This window comes from Arachis hypogaea, chromosome 4, assembly GCF_003086295.3.
Source record: "Arachis hypogaea cultivar Tifrunner chromosome 4, arahy.Tifrunner.gnm2.J5K5, whole genome shotgun sequence".
NCBI classification, from domain to species: Eukaryota; Viridiplantae; Streptophyta; class Magnoliopsida; order Fabales; family Fabaceae; genus Arachis; species Arachis hypogaea.
The window spans coordinates 6,584,530-6,612,350 of NC_092039.1; the positions used below are offsets into that span (position 1 = coordinate 6,584,530).

General features: G+C 32.6%; 3 protein-coding genes across 6 annotated transcripts; 2 read left to right on the plus strand and 1 right to left on the minus strand.

The window, feature by feature from the left end:
• Positions 1–429: 429 nt before the first annotated feature.
• On the minus strand, positions 430–3,799 carry LOC112796039 (SNF1-related protein kinase regulatory subunit beta-2). 3 transcript variants are annotated; one of them, XM_025838289.3, is made up of 4 exons: positions 3,395–3,799; positions 2,284–2,462; positions 2,037–2,199; positions 430–919 (listed from the first exon to the last, which is right to left on the minus strand). In XM_025838289.3, the coding sequence occupies exons 1-4, from the start codon at positions 3,578–3,580 to the stop codon at positions 593–595; spliced, it is 855 nt and encodes a 284-aa protein (XP_025694074.1). In that variant the 5' UTR covers positions 3,581–3,799; the 3' UTR covers positions 430–592. The 3 variants fall into 3 exon arrangements, with proteins under 3 accessions (XP_025694074.1, XP_025694075.1, XP_025694076.1); XM_025838290.3 differs by lacking the exon at positions 3,395–3,799 and adding an exon at positions 3,030–3,255; XM_025838291.3 differs by lacking the exon at positions 3,395–3,799 and adding an exon at positions 2,588–2,779.
• A 2,465-nt stretch (positions 3,800–6,264) lies between these two features.
• LOC112796041 (acyl carrier protein 3, mitochondrial) lies at positions 6,265–8,785 on the plus strand. 2 transcript variants are annotated; one of them, XM_025838293.3, is made up of 4 exons: positions 6,327–6,462; positions 7,402–7,500; positions 7,897–8,102; positions 8,256–8,785. In XM_025838293.3, exons 3-4 carry the CDS (start codon positions 7,908–7,910, stop codon positions 8,448–8,450), a joined length of 390 nt encoding a protein of 129 aa, XP_025694078.1. In that variant the 5' UTR covers positions 6,327–6,462; positions 7,402–7,500; positions 7,897–7,907; the 3' UTR covers positions 8,451–8,785. The 2 variants fall into 2 exon arrangements, with proteins under 2 accessions (XP_025694077.1, XP_025694078.1); XM_025838292.2 differs by lacking the exon at positions 7,402–7,500 and having other exon boundaries at positions 6,265–6,462.
• Positions 8,786–25,781: 16,996 nt separating this feature from the next.
• Positions 25,782–27,266, plus strand: LOC112796042 (nuclear transcription factor Y subunit B-3). The gene has a single exon (XM_025838295.3). The coding sequence runs from the start codon at positions 26,160–26,162 to the stop codon at positions 26,688–26,690; it is 531 nt and encodes a 176-aa protein (XP_025694080.1). The 5' UTR covers positions 25,782–26,159; the 3' UTR covers positions 26,691–27,266.
• The last annotated feature ends 555 nt before the right edge of the window (positions 27,267–27,821 follow it).

The following is a 27,821-nucleotide window of genomic DNA, read 5'->3' on the forward strand; positions in this document are numbered from 1 at the left end:
TTTTAGTGATTCTACTTTTCACTAAAATAATTTCCCAAACATATAAATCAAGCCTATAACATTTCACAAAATCCAACTACTTATCAGATTGACATCTTATTACCACCAACTATATGCCACCTTCTACCACCAACTCTCAAGGATGCATCAGGAACATGACTACTTATAAGTTACAACTCTTAACATGTGCTTAAGCTTGAAATCTTAACCCAACAATTGAGAAACAATAAATCTTAGAAAATTACATATCACAAAACTAAGTGGTGTGGTGATTATGAGTGCAAAATGACTGATCAAACAGTTTGTCATAAAATTGTTTTTTATTTTTTAACTTTTTTATTTTAGAGGCTAAATCAATCAATATTCATAAAGAATATATAGAGGTAAAAATTTGGGGGGGGGGGGGGGGGGGACAAATTTGCCTGATGATTGATCAGCAAGAAATTGCATTATGTGTAAGATAATCATGACTTTAATGCAATGATCCTCATGGAGCTCACAATTTCTCTCCCTTATAACTGTACTACAGGAAGCTATATTAACTCATAAAAAGGCTTCAAAAGGCTACACCACAAAGCTTTTCATTTTATGTCTACCTCTGCAAAGACTTGTACAGCACTACAGTGACATATTTGGCGAGAAACCGATGAGTTGTACCGAGCGCAACTACTGAAGGGCTGCCCTTTCCTTTCTGCATGTACAGATGATTGAGCACTACATGCTGAGGTCTTGATATAGGAGGTTGGATTTCCATATTTGTTGAAGGAACATTAAGAAGTGTCATTTGCAAGAATGGAGGAACCAATGGCGGTTCCTTCGCGTAATCTTCGGAACTAAGTTGTAAGTTGTTATAACTAGAGTCTGGTGATTTAGGAGGTTCAAAACCAGAAATGCTTCCAATGTCTTCAGGAACATAATCCTGCATATAATCAATAATATTGTTAGTCTCAGTTTAGATTTCAATCCCTTCTAGCAGTAGAACATACATAATGCCAACATTACTCTGTCATACAAGAACCACAACTCAATCAATTTTAGTATGTTATCATCATTCTATCTTCCCTATCACCATGTATGTTTTAGTAGGGTGCCATGAGAAAAGTTTCTGAATGTGAGGTATCACAATAATCAATTTCGCATGCGATAAGAATGATTATCCCAAAATGACAGAAACTATCAAGACAAAATTGAGTAACATGGACCACACATTGTATAACTAGCAATATCATATCTTATCCTAGATAAATAATACAGCTTCCATAGCAACATAAAGTTTTTAGCATTTAAGTTTCTTTTATTTCCATACAGCCAGACCCGGGAAACTGTAGTCCAGTAGGCAGCGTGATAGCATATGAGCCTACAAATTACAAATATCAGAACTTCAATTTGTAATGACTTCTGTTCCAATGAATCTAGTTCTAGTTGTCTATCAATGATGATTATAAAAAGGACTAAACGCTTTCGGCCCTCAATGCAAGCTCAGACACACAAACAGTACAAGTTAAAAGAATCACATCTATTATCATGAACAAAGCACCATCAAGCAGTACCAGCATACAAAAGAAACAGTAGAAAGCAGTTTATAGTCTCACTGCTTGCCAGTACTTTCCCTCAAGTGGAAAGAGACATTGCTGAAATGAGTTATCTATCATGTGCATTCAGAACAAAGTTCTTGCAAAAACATAATTGAAACAAAAAGCAAGAAGGGAATGAAAAAAAGAATAAAAATAAAATAAATGGCATCCAGAGGAGATAATTGCATGCAAGGGGTAAATTAGACCGAAATAGTGTTTCACCTTAAAGAAAGAAATAAAAAGTAAAACAAACAAAATATGAGGTACTCTCCAATTCACTCATACAGGGCTCATATAGTGAACAAGACTGGACTAGAGATAAAGTAATCACCAGTATACGTTAGTTACTCAGAGCATCATCACTTTCTTTTTTAAACTTGAAAGAAACAACTATCAATTATTAAGCATATAACCACAATTACATAATTTGGATCACATACAAAATATGTAAAGAGATAGTACCTGTAAGTCTAAAACATTGTAAGTAATCCCAGCATCATCTTGAGCCCAAGGCAAGTCAGGTGCATACCTCCACTGTCCATCCACAATAAATCTGAATTGATAAACACCGGAAGGTAGTACCTTCATAATTGTGAAGTCCTTTCCCGATCTCTGCAAAGGCATTCTGATGAACAAGGAATATCAGAATATGAATCACATAATAGCATCCTTTGAAGACAAATAAACAAGAAACCATATTTTCTCAAACCTTGTTTTCCAATTATCCCATGATCCCTCCACAGCTACTTCTTTGCCATCATAAATCCAAGTAATCATTGTTGGAATACCAAGTTCACTGTCCACATCTTCATACCCTGAAGTAGTTTGCATCCAGGAAGGACTTGGAACTTGCATCTCATCAGGTCTTTGAAGTGGAACCACCGGGACCTAAACACAAGAAAAGGGGGGTGATTGACAAGTGACAACTAACAAAAAGAGATTCCACAAAAGCGGTGAATAAAACAGGCCACAGCCAAAGGTATATAACCAAAAGAACAAATTCAGAACCAAACTCTAAAAGAGAACAAATAGCACATCCAATATGATTGACAACAAGGTTTCGGTGAGGCTCAAATGTCTCATTCAGTACTTTCCATAATCAACACGGAGATAGAAAGGAGTTAGTAGGATATGGTTTGAAATGGACAAGAACCTATAAAGATTCGAATATAGTTCCTTTCAATAATCCCAATACCACAAGCAACTTGGTTCCTTCACAATTAATTACAGCTATACCAAACCACGTTCTCATACACACTGATTGATGAAAACCAAAGTCGTTAGTCTTAGTCACGCTCATAGGTCAGCATGTTGTGAACTAGCTATGATTCAGCGAGGCAATTACCAAAACCCACAACTTCAAAGCATACAACTCTAAAGTAGCATATGAATAAAAAAAGAAGCAGCAGAAGAAGAAAGAGCTGGAGATGTTTGATTGAAAACATCCTCATCTACCTTGTGGCTTTGCATCAAACACCTAGTGTGCATCAATGGTGGTTAAATTTTTGCCCCCAAAAATATCCCCAGAAATTTTCTTTTAAAGAAATTATATTGTAGGGTGATATCACCATTCACCTTCCAAAATGCAATCTGACCTCATAGTTGCTTTTGATTATTTGATTTAGACATACTCCACTCAACAAAAAAGGGAGCAAACAAAAAGAAGAACCACCACCCCCAAAAAAAGAACCTTTTTTTATTATTATTTATAATCTGCAGTAAAATAGAACACACCCCTCCCCCAATCCAACCCAAAAAAAAGAACTCCATAAAGCCATTAATGGTAAAAAGAAGAAAGAGTGGGAAATTGAAGAACTCACTTGAGGAGTGAACATCAATGGAGAATGGGTGGCTCTAGGGCTAGCAGGTGGGGAGTGACCCATTAACTCAGAAGGGGGAAGGTTGGCAGCTCCATCACTCACAACACTCTCAGCACCTTCTTGCTCTTCTTCTTCTGCACCTGTGTGAGTTCCATTCATCTCTTCTCTCTCATTCACATTTCCCATTGAGAGAGAGAGAGAGAGAGAGAGAAATATTCAAATGTGATGCTGATTCCCACAAGCAGCAAACACAGGATTCAGCAGAAAACAGAAGATGCTTCCATTTGGGAGAAGGAAAATGGGGTGAAGCTGTAAGAAAAAATAGAAAATGAGTAACAATAAAAAGGGCAATACTATGTGTCCAAAAACAAAATATATATTCACCACAATTCAGCAAACCACCCAATCAACTTTTTATTTTCATACTTATATATTTAATTTTTATATCATTAGTTTTTGTGCTAAAAAAACAATTAATAAAGATTTTTTAAAATTTATAAATATCATCTATAAATATTTCTTTAAATTTAATTTTGTTAATATTTAAATTTTTGTATTTGAATTAGACTACCCAAGTCAAGAATAATTAAGAGAATATCTATCTTTTGGTGATATTAAGAGAATATCAATAATTTTATGTATTGATAAATAATAACTTATAATCATTTTAATTTATATTATAACTCATACACAAAAATAAATAAATTATAAAAATATAAAGCTATCCCTATTCATATTTTTAAGTTTGTTTATATAATTCTTTTTTATAAATATCATTTTTATTCTTTAATTATCTGCTTAAAATACACAATTTTTTTTATAATTTAAAAATTTGTAATCAATTTTCAACTATCTAACAACTCCTTTAAATCATGACCTGCCCATGGCCTTGTGTATTAGAGGCTACTTTAAAAAAAAAGTCAAAACTTAAATACAGTCGACTTCACGTGAAGTTGATATTTGAGAGCTGTTAAATAATTTGATTGATTTGACTAAATTTTTATCTAACGATTCTCAAATATCAACTTCACGTGAAGTTTACTGCACCTGAGTTTTTACAAAAATAAAAGAAAACACTTCAATCAGTTATTTAAATAGTTAAAAATCGATTAAAAATTTTGGAATTGTAAAAGGATATTTTATCTTTTTAAACAAATAGTCAAAGATCAGAAGAGTTTTTTTTTAGTCTTTTTAACTAGTGATTGTATGATTTAAGGAAAATAAATAAAAATAATAATAAGGGAGTAAGTGAATGAGAAGAAAAGCAAAGAGTGTGAGTGGGATTATAATAATTTTGTCCGATGAGTTAGGAAGAAGAAAAGGGAGGAAGGGAGAGGAATGGGGTTGTGAGTGAAATGGTATGAAGACTTGTGACTCTGTTGGGGATGCTGGTTACATCATCATATTATTGATTATTAACAACAACTCATAATTGAGTGCATCTAATTAACTCAATCCTAAAACCCTATAGTTTGTAAAATAATAATAATAATCATAATAATAATTTAGGCATTTTGGTATGTTCATAAGTATATTTATTTTCCTCTAAAAAAAATTCTGAAACTTTTGAACATGCTGTCTACGTGATTATGGGTATGCCTTGTTTTCAGGTTTGTGTTTTTGTTTGTTGTTTCTTCTTCCAATTAAAGAATGGAGGAGGCAATACGTTACTTATGAGGGGGAGGTGTTTACTATCTTCCCTCCCATCATTTTCCCATTTGATTGTGACGACTTTATGATTACTTACTAAACATGTTTGTTACTTGTTAGGTACAATTATTTTGTGATTGTTTAAATAATTAAGAAATTTTTGTTTGTTTAGTGTTTTTGGTTAATCTAATTTGACCTCACAGATTGAGATTCTCTTGTATTTTAGAAATTGTTAGTTAGTTTCAAAGGACTAATTAATTAGTTCATCATTTGATTTGAGGTGATGACTAAGAAATCACCACTCTAGTATTGTACCATGTCTTCTAAGTATGAGTTTCAGTGATAGTATTATTTATAAGATATTATAATAATATAGTATCAATATTTTATAAATTTTGATATTATATTATAAATTTATTTATTATAAAAAAGTTTAATTAATAGAAAAATATGAATAAGTATATATCAAACAATTCTTAAATAATTTACTTTTTATTAATTTTTTTTATATTAGCATATATAGCACTAATAGTATCTCAGAATTAATGTGAGTTTCTTGATTTTACAAGATTCTATTTTAACTATTAGAGTTAATTATGTTATTTTTAGAGTCTTTTTTCTTAAAGTCTAAATTAACTAAAGCAATGTATAAATAATTTAGAGAAAAAATTTAGAGATTAGTATTTTTATTAAAATCTAATTAGTACTTAACCAACAAAAAAATAAATAATCTCGCACTATTATTATCATCAACCTCCACTGGACTATTTGCAAAACCTCTTTCAATTTTATTGTCAAACAAATTTTGCAATAATAATTTTTTTATTAAGTACCAATCAACAATTTTCGCTATCCAACTCTAATACCATATAAAAAAATGAAAAAAGAGAGATCTTTTAACACTAAAACGAGAATGCAGCAAAAAGATTAGGAATTATTTAGTCATTAAATTAGTTTTTTTTTTATATTTGCGTATAAATATACGTGGTATTTAATTTATTTTTAAGGTATATATTTTATAGAGTAGTTGATGTGATAACTAATTTTTATATATACCTAACAAGATTGATAATAAATAAGTTTATACAATGCACTAACCATACAACAAATAATATTAGAACATATAGTATTGTATTATATATATCATGCCTAAATATGAGATTTCACATTTCAAACGCATCACTGGAAATATTGTGGTGCCTTAAGAAAACAAGACCTAGATGCTATGCTATACATGCTAGGATATGTGCATATAAGAGGAATAGGAGACAATGAAAATTAAAATGATTTGAGGCAGAGAAATAACAAGTGCATATCATATCATATCAAGCATTTAGCGCTCTCTGTGACATTTTATCAAACACCTTTGTCACTATATACATACATCTGATCAAATCCCAGTCCCTGCGGAGAATCTCGTGAGTGCCCACTTCTCTCTTCTGTCTCATTTCAAGCTTTCACCGCACTCGTGCTAATAATAATATTATATTTTTATTTGGTGCCTGCCATAATTACTGTTTGTCACTTTCAATAGCTCTTAGATGTGAAGACTCGAAGATTCGACAAAGCTTTTATATTAACTGTCGATGACCTAACACAATCGTCTTCGTTTATCTAGACCTTGATCCGGCTATGTAACATAGATGGAGTTTTCGGTAGCTCTTAGGTTTGGCCAATTTCTTTTGTTACTACCAGGCTAAGTGTATTAGTCATTCTTGCTAGTTTAGTTGGTTGTTTCCTTTAACTAAGTTGAGTTAGTCTAGTGGTTAGCTCATTAGTCTGCTTAAACAAGTGTCGGGGTTCGAATCCCGCCTTGTACATGTAGTAGCTCATCTCTTAAAGGAGCTTCGATCTGTGATGAATTAGTCCTTGGCCTGCCGAGTTGAAAAATACCGTGGGAAGAAAAAAAAAGTTGGTTGTTTCGTCATTTTAATTAGATTAATTTGTTGAAAAATCAATGAATGATATTGATTTTGAAATTAAAGTGGACAGGTAATAATATGGGTGAGGTATGTGTGAGCAAATGATATCATATTGCAAGTGTCTCTTTCAATAAAGCTCAAAGGAAAACTTGTTGATGTAACTATTACATGCTGCTTACTGTCAACTATGTGATGACCAACCACCAGTGATATCTTAGTGTAAATATCTACAAGACAAAATCTACCATAGTTTCTTAATGGTGATATCTTTGAAAACAAATGAAGGGGTGTGGGTGTGGGTGTTGGTGTTTCATATCTTGCTAGCCGGTAAAATAGTGATCCTGTGAAGTTTATTTTACCTTATCTGCATATGGTTTGATTTTGAAGGACCATACTAAATAATTAACCAATTCTCTTCATGCACTGTCTGTCTAGTATACTAAGTCGAGCAGAGTGTAGGATTTATCCGATTTGGATTCTCTAACGAGCCGAAAGAACTTGGAAAAACCATCACCACAAAGGCTGGCTATTATGGTAAGAGAGTCCTAAGATCTTATAAGTTTTTTTTTCAAATGTTAGCCCCTCCATGTAGGACCCTTTTTCAGGTATTGGTCCTACAAAATTTATATCAGATTCTAGTGTTCCATATCCCCATCCAATAATATAAGGGGGGAAGGGGGTGTCAGCATTATGTAGGGGGCAGGACAAGTGCCTTTATTTTAATTGTGTAAAAGAATTAGCACTCTTTTGAAGTAGCTCAAATTTGATGATGAGCCTAGCAAGGTTACTATCTTGAAAGGTTCAAATTTTGGAAACAGTTTCTCGGCTTGCGTCTGCAAAACTGGGTCCCTATTGAGTGGAAACCTCAGAGATCTAGATTGTTGCTCTATGGTTTGAAACTAACCAGGTTATATATACTTGCATTGTTAGGTATCTTGAATATGCAAAGCATAAGGAAATCTATCTTGAGTCATGTGAACTTGAGGAGGTCAATTGAAAGATGGTGCTTTTCTGGGAATGAGTGTGCCAATATGCAATTCAGATACTTGTGCTCTTCAACAGGATCGGGCTCTGATTTGATACTGGACAGAGTAATTGCACTTGCCAAGAACTATGATAAAATCAATGCCTCAAAGGTATTAGAAAAAAACAATTAATGATCAATATGAAAATCTTGTATTTTATATATGAATACCTCAAGATATTGCTGAATTGTTTCTTGTGCTGAGGGATAACATTATGGGGAGCTTACTGTTACTTCTACATTTTTCTACTTGTCCATTGTGTAGGTTACTGAAACAGCTGATTTTCAAAAGGACTTGAACCTGGACAGCTTGGACCGCGTGGAACTCATTATGGCTCTTGAAGAAGAGTTTTCAGTCGAAATCCCGGATGAGAAAGCAGATAAGCTTGCCTGCTGCGCTGATGTTGCGAAATACATAGCCTTGGCTAGAGCTGACCAGAAGATTGGGGAAAGGCCCTGAAACTTCACTCTGTTATTCTCTTAGGATGTGGTATTCTGAGTTTACTTTTTCCTTGATTGTGATATATGAACCTATGTTAAGTATGCTTAGTAGCATGTATTACTTGATGTTAGTTTACTTAATAGTGTGCTTCATATGGGAATGCCTTAATTGGTTTGAAGAATACCAAATAATTGATCTTAGCTAATATTGAACACTTGTATGATCATTCTTAGTTTTGTATATGATCAACTATTCGTGGTTTAATTTGAGCAACAACCACAAAGCCTTATCCTACTAGGTGGAGACGGCTAAATGGATTAAATGACGCCATTGAGCTCGACAGAATTTTCAAATTCTACTCTCATTTTATGATTTGAATCATTACTCAATGCCGCATCCTAGTGACCTAATTATGAAAATTCACTAACCTTGTTGGTAATTATGTTCGAATTGTTTGAGATTCTGTAGAGACATTATTTTTCTCTTTATCTTTGAATCAGTATTCACACCGGGTAACTGTCAACACAGAACAAGCAGATAGGCAACAAACACAATTACTACTACTTCCATCCCCTGCAGAAATATTTTGAAAGTATCAATTTGGTAAGGTCAAAATGATAATTATTTGGGGATAGAGCATAGAGGTACTATATTATCCGTTGACCTAAAAATAAATAAGCAGGGCAATAAACCCGAAGAAAATATAAATTGCATGCTGAGGTGTTTTGAAGAATCTATTAGTATATAATAATAACGGCTAAATATTCACTTGATTTTGTAAAATTGTATGCACACTTCGATTTAACCTCTAAAATTAAGAAATTAATTATTTAGTCCCAGTTAAAAAAAAAGACATCAATGTCTTAATATGAGTACAATCCGTTATACTATACTTGATTTTGTTGGTCTTAACATTATAATTTATTTTCTCTCTGTAGATATAATATATGACAAAGTACAATAACATCATTTGATTTATGTAGCCGACTCCACCCAAAAAGACAAAACTTTGTTGTTGTTGTAACGTTATAATTCATTTCAAATTTGTAGCAGACGACAACTCTAAGTCCAAATATCTCTTACAAATATATCCCATCTATTATGATTTTATTTTGACCATAATTCAAAGTATAGTTTATACGTACTACTTATACTTTGTCGATGACCTCTAACACAAAGAATTAGGACGAGGAATTATACTACCAATTTTCGAGTTAAATTACACATCTACCTTTTTAGTCTATTCTAAAAAAATTATGTGTATACTAAAAATTAATTATTAAATTAATTAATATATATTTATATATAAATATATATTATTTAACTTATTTTTAATATAATTTTTTTATATTTTTTTACAAAACCGAAACTAACGTCCATACTACAATATTTTACAGTAAAATGATTTCTTTATCATCATCATCTAAATATTGTCTTAAAATAATAAAAAAATTAATTTTAAATATATATTTTATATTTTAATAATTTTTTATATAAGTAAATAATTTATTGGTTAATTTTTAGTGTATAAGTTGTGATATTGGAGACACCTGCCTTATTTCCAACATTAAAAACCACCGTAAGCAGGTACTAATTAGTACTATGTAAAAACTCATATATAATTTATTTTTATGTAAAATTGATAATTGAAAATAATTAAATAATAATTTAATTAAATTTATCAAATTATCTAATAATTTTTAATTATTAATTTTATATAAAAATAATTACATGAAAATCTCTCACCTTAATACTATAATACTAAGTACTAACCAATAACAATTAGAATTAATATATATTTAATTATTTTCTGTTAACATTCAATTTTGCACTATTATATAAAAATAAAATCAATCAAATATTATACTTATTATCTAAATTATTTTAATTTACATAATTAGATTTAATTAAATCCAGTTAAATATCAAAATAAATTTGGTAAATTATATTATCCAATTTTTTCTAAAATAATATTTAAATTATCTTTTATGATGCATCACATCTTAATTGAATATTTACCTTTAATTTGAGTTACTATCTTAACCATAGTTAGATTATATTGTAATTAAATTTTTAAAAGGGATAAATGTATAATTTATTAAAAGATTAGAAACTCATTTTTTTTTTCAGATCACGCCTAAATTCTTCTTCTTCGATCTCTCTCAATGTCACTCAGCAACTCTTTCTTCTCGGTCAGTCTCTTCCAAATTTCAAAGTCCAGAAGTCACGATCTTCTGCTCCTTTGATTCATCTTGCCAGCTCCGGTGCGTCTCCAACACTGCGTTGTCGCATGTGGCCAGGGACGGACATACGGGAGCGAGTGGAAGCTTCGACCCCAACTTTTTTAAAAAAAGATTAATAGTAATAAGTTATTAAGTATGATTTAATTTATTAAAAAATTTATTTAGTATTTAGTTTAATATAAATAAAAATCTAATCTAACTTAAATATTAATGATTTCTGATATCTAAAAAGTAAGTAACAATATTAAAAAAATTTGAAAAGATATTACTACTAATATTTTTAAATTAAATAAAATTTTTCAAATCTCATAAAGTAGATTTTTTTCTTCTTCTTGTAAGCGTCATTCTTTATTCATTTGGTATTAATTCTCTATGTTTCAACTACTACAACTAAGAGATCTTTTTCAGTTATGAATATTGTGAAGAATAACTCAGAAACAAAATAAAAGATGAATTTTTTGCTAATTGTCTTTTAATTATATTAAAAATAAAATTGCTGAAAAATTTGGCACAGATTCTATTATCGGTGAATTTTATGATACAAAAAATCGACCACTTCGTTAATAAAAAATACATACATATTTTTTGTATTTTAAAATATATTCTCTATCAGTATATTTTTGTAATACATTTTACATTATATAATTTTTTGCATAATTTTTTAATATTATATATGTTATTGGCTCCCATAATAATATTTCTGGATCCGTCTCTGCATGTGGCTCCCCTGTTTTGCGTTGTCGCGTCTCCTTACTCCGGTGCGTCTCTTGTCGTCGCCTCCTCCTCTGTTGCTGTCATCCCTGGTTAGAGCCTGTCGTTGCTGTCATTCCTGGCTAGAGTTTGCTTTGCCGTGCTTGGACAGGTTGGTTTTCTCTTTTTTTTTTGCGTTAGTGAAACTCCTTATCAGTTTTTGTTAGTTATTCAGTTGGTTTATAATTTAATTACAATCAATGATACGATATTATTTGGGAGGTGCGACGAAAATGAAGAAACGGAGAAGGAGCTAAAAGTCAAAAGCCATTACTAAAGATTAGGAAACATCTTCTAAAAATGATTTAGAAACAAAAGCCATATTTTAATTTTTAATACTTTAAAAATTTACATAATTACTCATTTTAAAAGCTAATTTAATTATAAAAGTTTAACTATAATTAATCTAATAACCAATTAAAAAATGACACATAACACATAATAAATAATATGTTACTTTACAAAAAATTTGGTGGCCAATAAAATTACACGGAAATCACACTTTATAATTAATCAAGAGGTCTAATCGAGTAGGAGTAGTAATTAGTAATTAGTAGTGAAAGGGGTTTAGATCAACAGTGACCTTAAAAGAAAAAAAAATAATAATAATAGTGGGGTCCAAACTATCACGTTGAGATGATTATAGGGACAGGTGGAATGGTATTTGTGGAATATAAGGTGGTTCTGGGAATCAAGTATTGACATCAGGACCATCAAAATTAGTGGCAATCAAGTGAACAGTGCCCGTTGGATTTGAGTGACGAAGCATCCACGGTAATCAATGAGAGGGACCCACATTCGCCATCATATTCCTCTCATCTATCGCAAATTCGTAACGCTGACGACCCTTTAGCTCCTTCCCTGTTCGCTTGCGCTCATACAAACTTCATAAGCCTCCAATTAATATACCATTAGACTGCATCTATACTCAAATAAACCATTAAAAGTAAATACAAATATAAAATATATATTAAAATATAAATACACATTAAAAATAAAATATAAAATATTATTTTAATTTTAAATATTTAAAATAAATTTTATTTTAATTTTTAATATTTTAATCGTCATGATTTTATCTTAAAACATTTAAAATGACATCAATATTATTTTATAGTCAAATTTTTTATTAACATTTACAAAAATTGATGTACTATTAATAATATTTTTGTTAAAACTACATTTGTTTAATTCCTACTTCTATATTTATCATCTCAACAAATTCAAACTTCATTTTTCTTCTCCTTTTTTCTTCTTTTAACATTTTTTAGAAAATTAATAATGTAAAAAAAGAGAAAGAAAAAAATAAAAGAATAAAATTTAAACTTATGAGAAGGTAAAACTAGAAAAAGAGGGTTGATCCATAGTAATTTTAACAAAAATATTATTAACAGTATATCAATTCAGTTAATTGTTAGTGAAAAATTTGATGGTAGAATAATATTGATACCATTTTAAACGTTTTAGAATAAAAATAAGACGATTAAAATTGTAGAAACTAAAATAGAATTCACCTGATAAGCTGGGACCAAAACAGTACTTTATCCAAAAATAAATTAAATTACATATGTATTTATATATAAATACATTGATGCTTAATTTTAGTGTACGAATAATATTTTTTATTAATATAAACTTTTTTAATGATTTTTTAAAGTAAAGTGACAATGAGATCCTTAAAGATGTTGAACATGGATTAATTAATCCTTGAAGAAAAAAAAAAGTATCAATTAGGTCTCCAAGGTAGCAAACCATAGACATGTATATCCTTCTGTCAATGAATAGTGCGAAACAAAATAAAATTGTCCATATATTTTACAATGGTGCATATCTCGTTACTGTTAAATAAGCATGAAAACGATATAGTTTTGGACAGTGAAATATTTATTATCTTTTAAGTTTTCATATGCCATTTATCAATTGTTCTTTATTTATCACAAATGCTATTAAAACAAGTTAAATTTCGCTCCAAAAATTGTAATCTATATGCTATCTTTTATAGCTAGACACATAAAAATAATTAACAGTATATATAAATATTACCGTTAAGTTTTAGTTAATAAATTGATAGAAGAACATCATGTATCTACTATTTACTAATCTGGAGGAGTAAATTGATATTTTTTGTAGGGACTAATAATTAATTCGAAATCGAAATCTTTATGGATCTAATTGTCACTTTATTCTTTTTTAAATACATTTTTATATAATTTTTTCACCATTATCATGGTTTTAACAATAATATTTTAAATTAATTCTTAAAAAATTTCAGATGAAATATTTTGATTTTTTAAAATTTTTATTCTATAAAAATTCTCAAAAATTATTTCGTCATTGTTTTAAAAGAGAGTAATTTATTTTATAATAATATTTTAAAATTTAATTATCTTATAATAAAATTTATTAATAATTTATTTATTATTCAATACATATGAAAATTTTGATTAAAAATGATAGAAGCACTAATTTGTCAGATAAAAACGATTGTCAACAAATTTTACATAAAAATCGTTAGAAATCAAAATGTTTAATTTACCATTTTTTAAAGATTAATTTAAATATTTATTTTATTTTTAAGAATTTCAATAAATAACAACTGAATAAAAGAAGATTAAGGATATCAATAAATAAAAAATATTATACAAAAACTATTTAGAATATTTTTAAAATATAAATTGACATGTGTAACTAGAGAAAAACTTTTTCAATATTGAGATTGTAAGATTATAAAATAGGAAGTAGCTGAAAATAAAACATAAGGGTTAACAACTTATGAACAAGTCATGATAACTTGTACTCATGATTGGTCAAACTAATAATAGTACTTGCTATAATTACTTGAGATTGCAAGAGTTTTACAGAAGGAAGTTGAGTTTTCATAATCATATACTCTACCACACTCATCAACATATGTCTCTCTTTTCTACTTCATTTATTGCACTTTTTAAATTCTTCTTTTTATTCACTATACATTATTTTATTATTACTAATGTTATTTGTAATATAAAAAATGTTATTTGTACAACAAAATTTAATTTTTGGTCAACTTTTAATATTGTTTAATTATTTTTTAATTAAAATATACGGGCCTGCTACACATACAAGCATACAAGCAACCAAGTTGGCCCAGCCCAAACACGAAACACGCGCATGAAAGAGAGATAAGATGCCGCGTCCAACTCACGCGCTGAGCATTCGAACGGTTACGTATGGGAGACTCTTCCACTTCTTCCACTTCTTCCATTTCTCAAGGCACTTTCAAAACAACGAAACCCTCTCATTTTCGAGCGAAAATCAACTTTCAAAATATACAAATCGAAGTTCGAAAACTGCATCGAAACACCATCAACCTCTCTGTGAAGAAGAATCTGAAGAAAAAACAAACCAAGAATACTCAACGTAAGTGCATTAAAATACTGTATATTTCACTTTTCTTCTACGTCGTTCTGCTAGGGTTTACTGTTACTGTTGCGTCTTTGTTATACGTCGTTCTTCTGAGTTATACGTCGTTTTTCTAAGTTCTACGTCTTCTACATTGTTATTCTAAGTTCTCCTGCTATTTTTGTTGATTTTTGGGGGTTTATTCCGTAGATTCGGGGGTTTAAACTGCTTAACCTTGTAATGTGGCTTTATATTGAAGCATGGCTGAGTGATATCTGTCTGATATCTATATGTATGTATCTGAATAATATCTATGGGTGTATCTCACTGTAATGAATGGGTGTATATTGTTTGACATTGTTGGGTGTATCTGAATAATATCTATGGGTGTATCTCACTGTTATGAATGGGTGTATCTTGGGAATATCTGGCTGTCTTGACTCATATATATGGGTGTATCTTACTGTTATCAATGGGTGTATCTTAATTGTTATCAATGGGTGTATCTGAGTCATATATATATGGGTGTATATTACTGATGCCTTTGGGTGTATTTTTAGTTTCAGAGAAAATGGCAGCAGCAAACCAAACCAAAGACCTCAAATGTGCCACACATCTCCTGAATGATAAGTTCAGGAACATGACTGAGGAGAAGAAGGCCATTGTCAGGGATCTTGGATTCGGTGGGTTGATGCACATCCCACCACTGAGAGTGGATCACCAACTCTTGAGAGAGTTGGCAAAAAACTTCAAAATTGGGGAGAACAAACTGAGGACAGGATATGGTTCTTTCCATATAACCCCAAAAAAAATAGGTGATGCGCTTGGCATCAATGCAACAGGTAATTAGCTCAAAATTATAGATGTATATTAAGTTGTTGCTTGGGTGTATATTAACCTGATGCTTGGGTGTATCTGAACTGACTTGGATGCTTTGTTGTTTTCCTTTTTGTAGGAGATCTATTTCCTGAGAAAGTTGACTACAAGAAACTTTCTGAATCTGACAAAATAATTTATAAAAGATTCCAGGGTAAGACTCTCAAAAGTCTTACCGATGATATGATGCAAATCGGCGTTGGCAACGAAGAGGAACGCGTGATGTTCAAGAGGATATTCATCCTCTACATACAGATGGCGTTCCTTTTGCCAACGACGATAAACAAAATATCGCCGGTGCACCTGGTCCCGATTTTTGAGATGGAGGGCATAGAGGACAGAAACTGGGGGGGCATGTCTTGACCTTCATGATCAGGGGCATAAAAGACTACCAGGAGAAGAAGAAGAAGGCAATCAATGGCTGCCTCTTCGCCCTGATGATAATCTACTTTCACCTTTCAAAAAACAGACGCAACAACAGGGGTGAAAGACCACCAAAGCCATGGATTGCCAACTGGACTAAGGAGCAGTTGGTGAAAAGAATGAATGAAGAGAGAGAGGAAACTTTGGTGAGTAATCATAATAAGTTGGTGTACTTTATTTACCCGAATGGTGCTAACTAAAATATCTCATGTTTCAGGGGATTCTAAATTTGGCAGAGACAAAAGAAAAAATGAGAAAAAAAGAAAAAAACAAAAAGAACAGGAAATAAAAAAAACAAAAAAAAGGAAGGCGAGCTCAACATCGTCTTCGGAGACAGAAACTACCGAGAGTGACACTTCTACCTCTGAGTCTGAGGCTCAAGAAGACTCGGAGGATTCGGGAATTAAACACCCCGGCAAAAAGGGGAAAAAGTAAGTACCATACTTGGGTGTAATTTCTATATTGGGTTTGGGTGTATTTTGTTTGTCCACGTTGGGTGTATGTAGTTTATTAAGCAGGGTGTGTTTCGTTTGCTGCGTTGGGTGTATATTGTATACTCAGTTGGGTGTGTCTCGTGAATTGAATTGGGTGTATTTTTAATATGTTGTAAATGATGATTGTTTGCCTGCAGAATGGACTCAAGAAAAAGAAAGGAGAGGGAAGAGGAGTCAGATTCTGATTCAGAATCTGAATCTGAATCAAGTGACGAGTAATGTCCTGAAATTATTACTCCTTTCTTTTGGCTTCGTTATAAAGATTTCGTGTATTAACTGAGGTGTCTTTTATTGACTTATAGGAGCGAAGAATCATCTCCTGCGGAGAAGGAGAAGAAAAAGAAAGAAACAAAAACAACTCCAAAAGAGTAAGCACTTCTTTCATTAATATTCTGTGATAAAATTAATTTTTTATTTCTGATTGGTACTGTTTTTTTTTTCCACCCAGAACACCACAAAAAAAGAAAAAAGTAGTTGTGGAGGATTCACCTCCTGAAGAAGATCAATACTTTGACGGGTACAGTACCTCGTAAGCTAGGGGAAAACGTTCGTAAATCTGCTGCATAGGGGTATGTCTTGTTGGGCTGTGTATTTGAGATTTTGGTGTCTTTTGTTTGCTAATAATTGTATCTTGTTTCACAGGAACAACCAGGCTGACCTGCGATCGACAGAAGGTCGCTATGTGTCCTCTGAAACGTAAGAAGCTTTATTATTTAATAAATTCTTGTTATCGTGATTTGGATGAATTCTGTGAAACAATATAAGTGTATTCTGTGCATCAAGTTGGGTGTATCTTTATAACTAAGTTGGATGTATATTTGTTTTGAATAACATGAAATCTGTTTAGACTACCGGCTGTCAACTTGGGAAGTGATGATACTTCCTCTCAGAGACGCACAGAACAGAGCAGTGTAAACCAGCCGTCTCAGAGCATGTAATTTCTCTTTCAAATAACCGTTACTTTTCTTCTTCTAATAACTTCTACTTCTAATTCTGTATATATTTTTTTTAGAAAAAAAAGCCCTTTATTATTTTATTCAAGAAAAAAAAGGTAGCAAAAAAAGCAAAAACTGCAACTATGTAAGTTCTCAAAAAACAAAGTCCGTCTTCTTTTTGAATTGTTCGGGTGTATTTGTTGACCTTCTTTGGGTGTATTTTAGGTTGACTCCGGATGATTCGAATGTGATGGTTGTTAGGGAACAAACGCCGTCGGAAGCGCTTGCAATGTGAGTTATCCAAGAATATTTCAACCTTATAACCTTATTATTTTCAAATACGTTGTTAACCTTTCATTTTTATTCTTGTTTAGAGTCCCGATCCAATTTTTTGTGCCGCCATCCCAGCAAACAACCACTGAGGCAGATTTCGAACCAACCCCTATGCTACAGATTGAAGGGGCTAGAGAAACGTAAGAAAATAGTATTGGGTGTATATTTGCTATGAGTTTGGGTGTATACTCTTCCTGATCGATTTTGTGCAACTGTGCAGCACTCCTGAAACCCCCAAACAACATCAAGAAACAACACCCAAGCTTCCCCCAGCTCCAACAAAAATGTAAGTTAATTAGACTAGAATCAATCTTTGCTTGTCATCCGTATATTCTTACTCTTATTCTTATACATTATGATGCAGTCATCCAAACGCCGAGGAAGCTGCTGCCCTGTTGATGATGGCACGGACAGCAAGCTATGTTCCTAAAACAGATCTGCCGATGCCATCATTCAGCCTTGGATTGACAGATTCAAGCCAGGAGAGGGCGTCGACGCAGGACACAGAAAGGGAAAAATCTCCAGAAGCTGCAACTATGCTGGAACAATTGGACAGTTTGGTCCAAAAGTTAGCAGGCAGTGCGTCAAAGGGAAAAGACGAAAGTCCACAAATTCGGAGAGAGACTGGGGGAGAAAGTTCTGCTAAATTTGAAACACCGGGGGGAACAAATCAAATTCCGGATGATATGAAAGAAAAGTGCTACATCTGGGGGACGAGAGTGAAGGAGGATGCAAAGGGCAATACTAACGAGTTTGAGGAGATATGCACTCTGATTGGCCAAGGACAGTACATTTTGATGAGAACGCACCTTGCATCCCTCCAGGCAAACAGTGATATAGAAAGTCAGGTAATTTTAGACTAACATTAATGTTTTTACACCAAAGTCAACTGCAATGGTTATTAATTTAAAATTGATTTCTAGGTTGTATCTGCCATCTGCCTCATCCTAAACCAGAAAAAGGAAAAGAGGTTTCATGCACAAATATACTGTCTCCCCCCAGATATTGTGGTAAGTGTTACTTCTACGAACTTTGGGTGTATTTTATGAATGGGTTTGGGTGTATTTTTTTAGCTTAGATTGGGTGTAAGTTGTTTATGTTCATGTTTTCATTTCTTGTATTGCAATTCTTGCAGAGCATGACACTTTCTGATCACCCAAACGGGGAATTCATATCTCCGAAAACGAACAAAGAATTCAGGGTGGAAGCCTACCCCAATTTCATTCCCTTCATAGATAGGAAAAAATTAAGTTCGCATCCATATGTAAGTTTTTGTTTCGTAAATTTGTTAGTACGCTTACTTACTTATATGCCAAATAAAATAACAGACTGTTGAAATGTGGCAATCCTTCAGATTTTTGCTCCTGTTTGCCACACGGGACATTGGTGGTTGTGGCTAATAAATACAAGAACGCGGAAATGTCAAATACTTGACCCGCTACACAAAAAAGCTCCAAGCCCTGAGAGAAAGCAGCTTAATAAATTCACTGTAAGTTCTCTCTGTCTTCTTTACTTTAATAGATAGATCTATTTTGAAATTTGAGTTGGGTGTATATTCCATATTCGATTGGGTGTATCTTGTCCATTGATTCGGGTGTATTACTGACTTCTTTTGGTATTTAAGGGATATGTATTTTCGAGATTGATAGCATATGCCGGCGGGAAACCTCTCGAGAAAGGCGAGAAGGAGAAGGAAATAAAAGCCGCATATGTTAAAATTTCAGGCCAAAAAACAAGGTATAGATTTGTGACTCTGAACCTTAAACTTTCCTAAATGAGATTTGTAATTTATTTTCTTCGTTTTCAGCTATGACTGCGCTATTTACGTAATGAAGTGGCTTGAGTTAATAGAGCCGGAAAACATTAAAAAGGGGAAGTATGAATGGGATAACTGGACACAGGTAACTGTCTTTAGAACTATATAACTCTGTATTACTTTACTGAATTAATATTTCTGTTTAAACATAACATACTTTTTAATTGTAGGAGGAGGTGGACCACTACAGAGTGGAGTATGCTTCCCGGATACTATTCAGTGAGATTAATAGACAGAGAGATCACGCAATTAGAGAGAGTAGTGCTATAAGACTGTCGAAGCCATCCTCTGTATTATTGAGTCCGTTTTGTCAGATTAATTCTGAGGATATAGAAACTGGGTAGCTTGTAAATTGAACAAATGATGTAAATGTTTGCCATTCAATTTATTCAATGTATATTTTTTCCCATAGTTAAACTATCTGTGCTGCTAAACTGTCTGTGATGTATTCAAAAACTGTATTACAGGTGGTAAAACATAAAGAAAAAAATCAAGGCATACGCATATTATAAATTGTTACACCCAACGCTAGTCTAATAATACACCCGAGGTTGAGTAAAAATATACACCCAATTGTCTGTGATGTATTCAAAATGAATGAATTACATCTACTAAAATATGAAAAAAAAAACATCAACTGAAATATACGCCCATAACATGTGAATTTTTACAGCTCTTGTTCTATATGTATCTATATATGTGTCTATATGTAAATTGTCTATTAACAAAAATACACCCAAAGGTAACAGGGATTTTACACCCATACTCCCTATAACTATACACCCAAAGAGTTATCCCCTGCTGCTGGTACCCTGAACTGATAATTTATAACTTGTCCCTGGTATTGGCTGCTACTTGAATGCGCCACTGATGCAGCATCAAACAGGTTTATCTGAATATAACACTCACGCATTAGCTAAACAATTAACTAGAAAAATAAACTCAATCGCCACAGATTTAAAGAACATTACATTTACCTCGCTTAAAACTTTTGTCTTCTTCTTCTTTGTGGCATTTGCAATCTGTTTCTCCAGCTTTGAACCTAGCCTGTTTTTTGGACGTCCTCTTGTTCGAATCCTTGGCGGGCTTTGAAGCTCGTTAACGGATTCCAAGTTGGCGTCTTCGTGGGATAAAGAGGATGTCCCCTTCCTTTTGGCTTTTACTGCTTCCATCTCGGCCATGACGTTGTCGTACGCACGGTGCAGAATTGCAGTCAGCTCCTCTGATTCGGAGGCAAATTTGCAAATATTTTGCGAACGGAAAACAAGTTGGTCGAACCTCTTGCTTCTTGGCTCAATTAGTGGCTCGTCGTGGCTGCTCTTGATGTGTGTGTGTCGCCTCTTTACCTTCTTGCTCCATCGTTCCAGTATGTACCTAGGGGACACTTGGCTTACTTGTTCGAAGCTTAACACGCTTAGTGCGTGACGACACAGTATCCCTCTCGACTCGAATAATAAGCATTGGCATTTTACCTCGGTTGCTACTGAGTCGTAGGTAACCGCGAACTTGTCCAATATTGAGCTGGAAACTTGTTCTCCAACTTCGTATACTGAATAGCCTAGAGCAGAATTCTTTAATCTGGTGATGCAATTCGCCTTTCCTCTGAATTGGGCTTGGACTTCCCTAAACTTTGCTTGGGTGTACACATCTTGAAACTGAGTTTCGATGGGGGATTTGGTTGCACATGGTATGACCGTATGAAAATCTGCAGCATCTGATTCTCTCTCTGCTTGCTCCCTGCTTCCGAGGCAATTATCGTACTGTTTGACGAACTGAATGAGCGAGCTGTTACGGGTAATGTACTTGTTAAAAAATGAATGCATGCTCTCGCTCCTTTGTGTGCTTCTCATCCCTGCCCAGAAGTGGTGGTCCAGATAGATAGGAACCCATATGTGACGGTCTTCGTACAGATCTGCATAATACACCCAAACACACACAGTAAAATACACCCGAGAGATAGTACAATTTACACCTCTGCTGCAGAATTTAAAAACACATTACCTGAGAGCCACTTGTTGTCCGCAAGACCAAAATTCACCAGAAAATTGTTCCAATTCCTATCGAACGAGTCTTTGCTGTGAGAGTTCCAAACAACATGGCTCATTTGTTGTTCGATATCGGCGTGTGCCTTGTACCCGTTTAATTTGCTTGGAATCTTCTTCATGATGTGCCAAATACACCAGCGGTGAACTGTTGTTGGCATACAGGCCTCTAAAGCCCTTTTCATTGATGCGCACTGATCGGTGAGAAACCCTTTCGGAGCGTTTTCTCCCATGCAACGAAGCCAGCATTGAAATAACCATTTGAATGATTCAATTTCTTCGTTCTTCATCAAAGAGCATCCGAGAAGTGTTGACTGGCCGTGGTGATTCACCCCGACAAAAGAACCACAGACCAAATTATACCTGAAACGAATTGCCATGGTCCAGAATGCAAAATCATTACATACACCCCAACAAATGCTTAGAATACACCCAATGACACAGCCAATATACACCTCTGCTGCGGATTAGTAAAAATAAATTAATTTAGCATCATAAAAAGGGACAGTTTGTTACCTGTTTGTATTGTAGGTGGTGTCGAATGAAATGACGTCTCCGAAATACTCACAGGCCGCTCTGCTTCTTGCGTCGGCCCAAAAGGCCAGCTTAATCGATTGATCCTCCTCGAGTTGGAGCTCGAAAAAGAAATTCGGATTCTTCTCTTTCATCCTTAACAAATATTTCCCGAATTCCTTTGCATCTTCTTGTTCGGAAACATTCCGCACTTCCCTGGTAATGTAATTCCTCACGTCCTTTTCGATAAAATTTAACTCGCGGTGACCTCCGGCAGCCGCAACAAATGATTGGTAGGTTTTGCTTGGTCTGATACCGGCCTCGTCGTTATTCTCTATCGTACGACGAATGGACATGCTTAGTTCCCTGTGCTGTTTGAGCATCTCTGCTTTGCTTGGACAGCAGGGGTGTGAATGATCCAGCACAACCTTTGAAATGATCCAAGCACCGACATCCTTCAATGTGTGTATATAAATTCTTGCAGGACAGTTTAAACCGGCTGTCGGATTGGTCTTCTCGGTTGGAGATATTTTAGATTTCCATTTTCCCTCTCTGCTACATGTAATCAGTTGATTCTTAATCTCGTTTCCCTTCCTATTTGTGCACCGAACTCTTGTAGAGAAACCTGCAGCCTTGGCGTAGTCCCTGTAAAATTTTCCGGCATCTTCAAGGGTCCTAAAGGTCATTCCGACCTTCGGAACAAGCTCGTCATCAACAACAGAGAGAGGCTGCACAATAAACCGTGTCAGAACTGTGAATACACCCATAGATATGATACAAAATACACCCAATCATGTCTTATATGATACACCCGAACCGAAACAACTCAACTACAGAATGACCTTTAAAGACATAAACTGTGAATACACAGACTACAGAATACACCATCTCAAAAACTAAAAACACACACAATCATGTCTCATATAATACATATAACACAATTGAACAACAACAACTCAATTAAAAATAACAAAAAACCAGTAAAGTGTATATACACCCACACTAATAGCTAAAATACACCCAAAGAAGATATTGATCTACACCCGAGCGTCTGCTATAAATTCCAGTTAATTAAACAATGTTCAGCAATTTTTAAACTACACAATGCTATACAAATTACTGTAAATCAAACCTCAGGAACTTCGTTAGATTCAAATTCATAATCCACATCGCCTGGATACAGCGCAGAATCTGAGCTTGAAGGATCCATTATCTTCAAAACGAGTTCGAACTTTGATTTCAGAAAACAACAAATCAACAGAGAAAACGAAGCTCGAGTTGCAGAGAGAGAAAAAGAGAACGTAAACGAAGAACATACCAGTGAGAAAAGAAGAGGAAAAGATCGATGGAGAAGAACGAGCGAAAACGCGCGAGAAGAAGAACAAGCAAATCTCAAAATAACGAAAACGAAGAAGGAAACAAATATTTTAAATTTGGAAGTTAGATATACGCGGCATATTATATAGCGCGTGTAATCAACGTAGCTGGAGGAGCGAGTATTTTAAATTTATCATTTAATAAACTTGTAAAGCATACAAGCCCTAATGGCTTGTATGCAGAGCTTTTCCGTAAAATATATTCCTATTTTTTACGATACATATTTATAATTAAGATTAATTTAAATTTTAAAAACTAAAATTTCTCTAACTTCCTACTCATTTCATAGTTAGTTATTTTTTTCTTCTTTAGATTTCTTCTCTCTTTGTAAGACGATTTTCTTCTTTTTTCTATTCTGTTAGACAATATTCCAAGTTATATCTGCACAAGAAAAAGAATTTAAAGTCAATGCATTTAGAAAAAAATTAATCCCTTATTTATTGTACCTTTGATAAGATGCAAGATCTGTTTTACAATTTTCGATCTAGAGATGAATGGTAAAATATAATTATATACACAATTTTCAATTGTAGTTTCTTTTTAAATTGTAACACATCTAAAATTATTAAGTTATACAAAAAATGTTTTTAAAATACATCCAAAATTATAAATTTAAAATTTAAATTTAAACATTAAAAAATAATTGTAACACATCTAAAATTATGAAGTTACATGGAAAATATTTTTAAAAAACTTCCAAAATCCAGAAATTGCACATACAAAAATAATTTAACATTGCAATATATATGAAAATCTCTTCAGGCCATTTTATTCGATTTTTTATTTAAAAAAAATAAAAAAATTATATAGAATAATAAAAAAGTATCTTAAGTAAGTTTTTGGTGTGGACGAACGACGACGTTGACGTTGACGAACGGCGACGAGGAGGAGAAAAACGGCAATGAAGATGAGTGTTAACGAAAGAGAATGTGGCGTTGTGAATAAGCGCCGAGAAAGAGGAAGGCAACTTCGAAGATGAGCGCGGAAGAGAAAGGTGGCGTGGATGAACGACGGCGGATGATGACTTATCGATGTACGCCTCTGGTTTTCGATGAATGTGACTTTTCTGTTTATACGGATTTAGTTAATAATTAGATGGTTCAAGGTTTATTTTATAATTTTAAAATCAAAATTTTGAATTTGAATAATTTGATTTTTAGATTTTTAGATATGTATTTAAATTATAATATTATAATATATTAATAATTAGATATATTAAATCTGAAACATAAATTTTAAATTTTAGTTTTATTTAATTTGTATTTTGAATGTGTATTTAATTTTAAAAAGACACTAAATTTATTCATAATTTTTAGATATGTTTGTTTTATTTTTTTTAAATTATTATAATAAAAAGCTAAATATTGTAACATTTTTAAAAGATACTAGTTGAATTGTTGTAATATAAAAGTAACATTACAAATTAACAAAGACGAACACAACGACACAAGGCTTAGTTGCCTAACCATCGTTTAATTTACTCCATGTACTCCATAATCAAACTTTGTTAACCTATGAACCAGCCGGGCCATGGCACAATGATCTTAATTAATTTTAACCTTATTAATCAAACACTAAGCATAAAAGGACACATGCCAATTTCTTATTACATATCCCAAAGACCTTTAATCATGGTACAATCCACATTGCTCTTAAGAACAGGCTGCAATATAATTAATTATGAATCCCCAAACAACCTTAAAAGGTTAGATCTTAATTAAATGAAGAATCAGAGCTATTCATAGAATTTTTTTCTCTTTTTCTTTTAAATGTGTGTGTGTGTTTTTTTTTTAATATGCTTTTACTATTAATATTACATATAACTAAATCTTAAATAGTATGTATTAAAATTAACTTTTAAAAAAATTTTAGACATGACATTTGTATTTTAATAAATTTTATTTTCTAAAAATTATCGATAATTATTTTTGTTAGACAAATAAATAATTTTTTTTAACTTAGTTATCTTATAATTAAATTTGTCAGAAATTAATTTATCCAATAAATATATTTGAAAAATTGTTAGAACGTCAAAGTGTTGGATCCGAAAATTCTTGAACATAAATTTAAATATTTATTAAAACTTAAATCATTAGGTTTACCAACAAAGGAATTAGTATAACAATGGTAACATATTAATTTATGGATTATGTTAAGTAATTAATAATTTTCTTAAATAATATAAATAACTATCAATCAAATCAAAATACATTGTATCTCTAAATTACTCACCTAAATTTTAATATTAGAATAATCATCCGCACACCTAATAAAATAAATATTCGATACATTCATTATTTTCATTGTCTATTTATACTTTTCTTTAATTTATAGAGTATGATCTAATTTACATACCCACTCACTTGTGAACTCTCAAGTCCAACCCGCCAATTTTTTTCACCATCCCTTCCTTGCTTTATCCATCTTAAAAGCCTAATGTTTAATCTCACTTCTTACTTATATATACATATTTGCACACATTCTACAGCATGAACCCTAATTTAAAATTTCCCCCTAATATATAGATGCTTTTTGTGGGCTTCAATGGCGGAATCGGACAACGAGTCAGGAGGACAAGGAGGGAACACGAGCGAGTTCAGGGAGCAGGACAGGTTCCTGCCGATAGCGAACGTGAGCAGGATCATGAAGAAGGCGCTGCCGGCGAACGCGAAGATCTCGAAAGAGGCTAAGGAGACGGTGCAGGAGTGTGTGTCGGAGTTCATAAGCTTCATAACGGGTGAAGCCTCCGATAAGTGCCAAAAAGAAAAACGCAAGACCATCAACGGCGACGATCTGCTGTGGGCCATGACTACCCTTGGATTTGAGGAGTACGTGGAGCCTCTTAAGGTGTATCTACACAAGTATCGGGAGATGGAGGGTGAGAGGACTGCTTTGATTGGAGGTACTAGGCAGCATGCTGGTGCTGATCAGACCAACGACGGTGGTACTGGTGGTGGCGGGATTGTGCCATCACATATGATGATGATGATGGGGCATCAGCATCAGTCTCATGGACACATGTTTGGATCTGGTGGAGCGACTGGATCAGCATCTTCTCGAAGGATCACTAGGTAGCTTTATTCATTGCGTTTCGATTCTCCTAAACTTCATCCGAGGTTAATAGTTGAGAATTCGATAAATAATTTGATAAATTTGACTAAAATATTATCTAACGACTTTTATCTATTAACTTTATATAAAGTTAAAATTTTCTAAAAAAACAATAACTACTGGTTCGAAGTTATTTACGTGTGAAAATAATAATAAATAATTATTAAATAATAATTTAATTAAATAATTAATTATTTAATAATTTTTATTCATTATCTTTCCATGTCACTTAAAAAAAATTATAAAACAAACCATATGAAGACAAATTATTTATATATATATATATTTTTTTTCTTTGTATTTCTGTTTTGAAAACTATACACAAAAGCTTTAGTACTTTGAATGATGCTCATATATATTATGTGTTTGATTTTAGAATGCACACCGATTTGCTGCTTGCTTGTAATTTTACTTGAACACATTTGGAATGGTGATGTATGTGTAATTATAATTTTACTTGAACACAGATAATTATTTTTGTATTTGCTTTTTAATGACATTATTCTACTGAGGATATATTATTCATTGCACGAAAATAAAGTAATAAGGTGAGAGGGATCTTTTGTTTTTTTCTTATGACGTGATTGACTCTGTATTATTGGTGGTTCACAATTAATTTTTTCAATTCTTAATTATAAAATGACGGTGTGGTTACACTTTGAAACTGGCTAACTTCTTTATTTGTTCTCCAACTGTTTAAAGGCTAATTAAAAAAAAAAATAAAACCACCAGGGGCGGCAATTAAATCCGATCCGTCTCCATGTCATTTGAGATATTTTTTTTATACTATTGATTGAATTTTAGACTGAATATGAATAAAATTTGATAATTTTGGTACGGATATGAAATAAATATAGGTAATAGTTGTTTCGTCTCCTAAATTTTCATATATGTTCCAAACATAATATAATATACACATTGTAAATATATAAGTTAGATTTTAAGATTATTGATATATATATATATATATATATATATATATATATATATATATATATTATAGTGAATAATCTAAGATTGGTTAGTATATATAGGTATAGTAGTGAATTATTTAATTATATTTTGGGAATTTAGATAACAATTTGCATTTTATTT

Bases quoted from the DNA above. Each gene is read 5' to 3' on its own strand.
- LOC112796039 (XM_025838289.3), bottom strand. From the start codon at position 3,580: ATGGGAAATGTGAATGAGAGAGAAGAGATGAATGGAACTCACACAGGT. The intron at 2,463-3,394 runs GTGAGTTCTTCA...TCTTGTGTTTAG, and splicing joins CATTGATGTTCACTCCTCAA to GTCCCGGTGGTTCCACTTCA. The intron at 2,200-2,283 runs GTTTGAGAAAAT...CTTGTTCATCAG, and splicing joins TGGGATAATTGGAAAACAAG to AATGCCTTTGCAGAGATCGG.
- LOC112796041 (XM_025838292.2), top strand. From the start codon at position 7,908: ATGCAAAGCATAAGGAAATCTATCTTGAGTCATGTGAACTTGAGGAGG. The intron at 8,103-8,255 runs GTATTAGAAAAA...TCCATTGTGTAG, and splicing joins ATAAAATCAATGCCTCAAAG to GTTACTGAAACAGCTGATTT.
- LOC112796042 (XM_025838295.3), top strand. From the start codon at position 26,160: ATGGCGGAATCGGACAACGAGTCAGGAGGACAAGGAGGGAACACGAGC.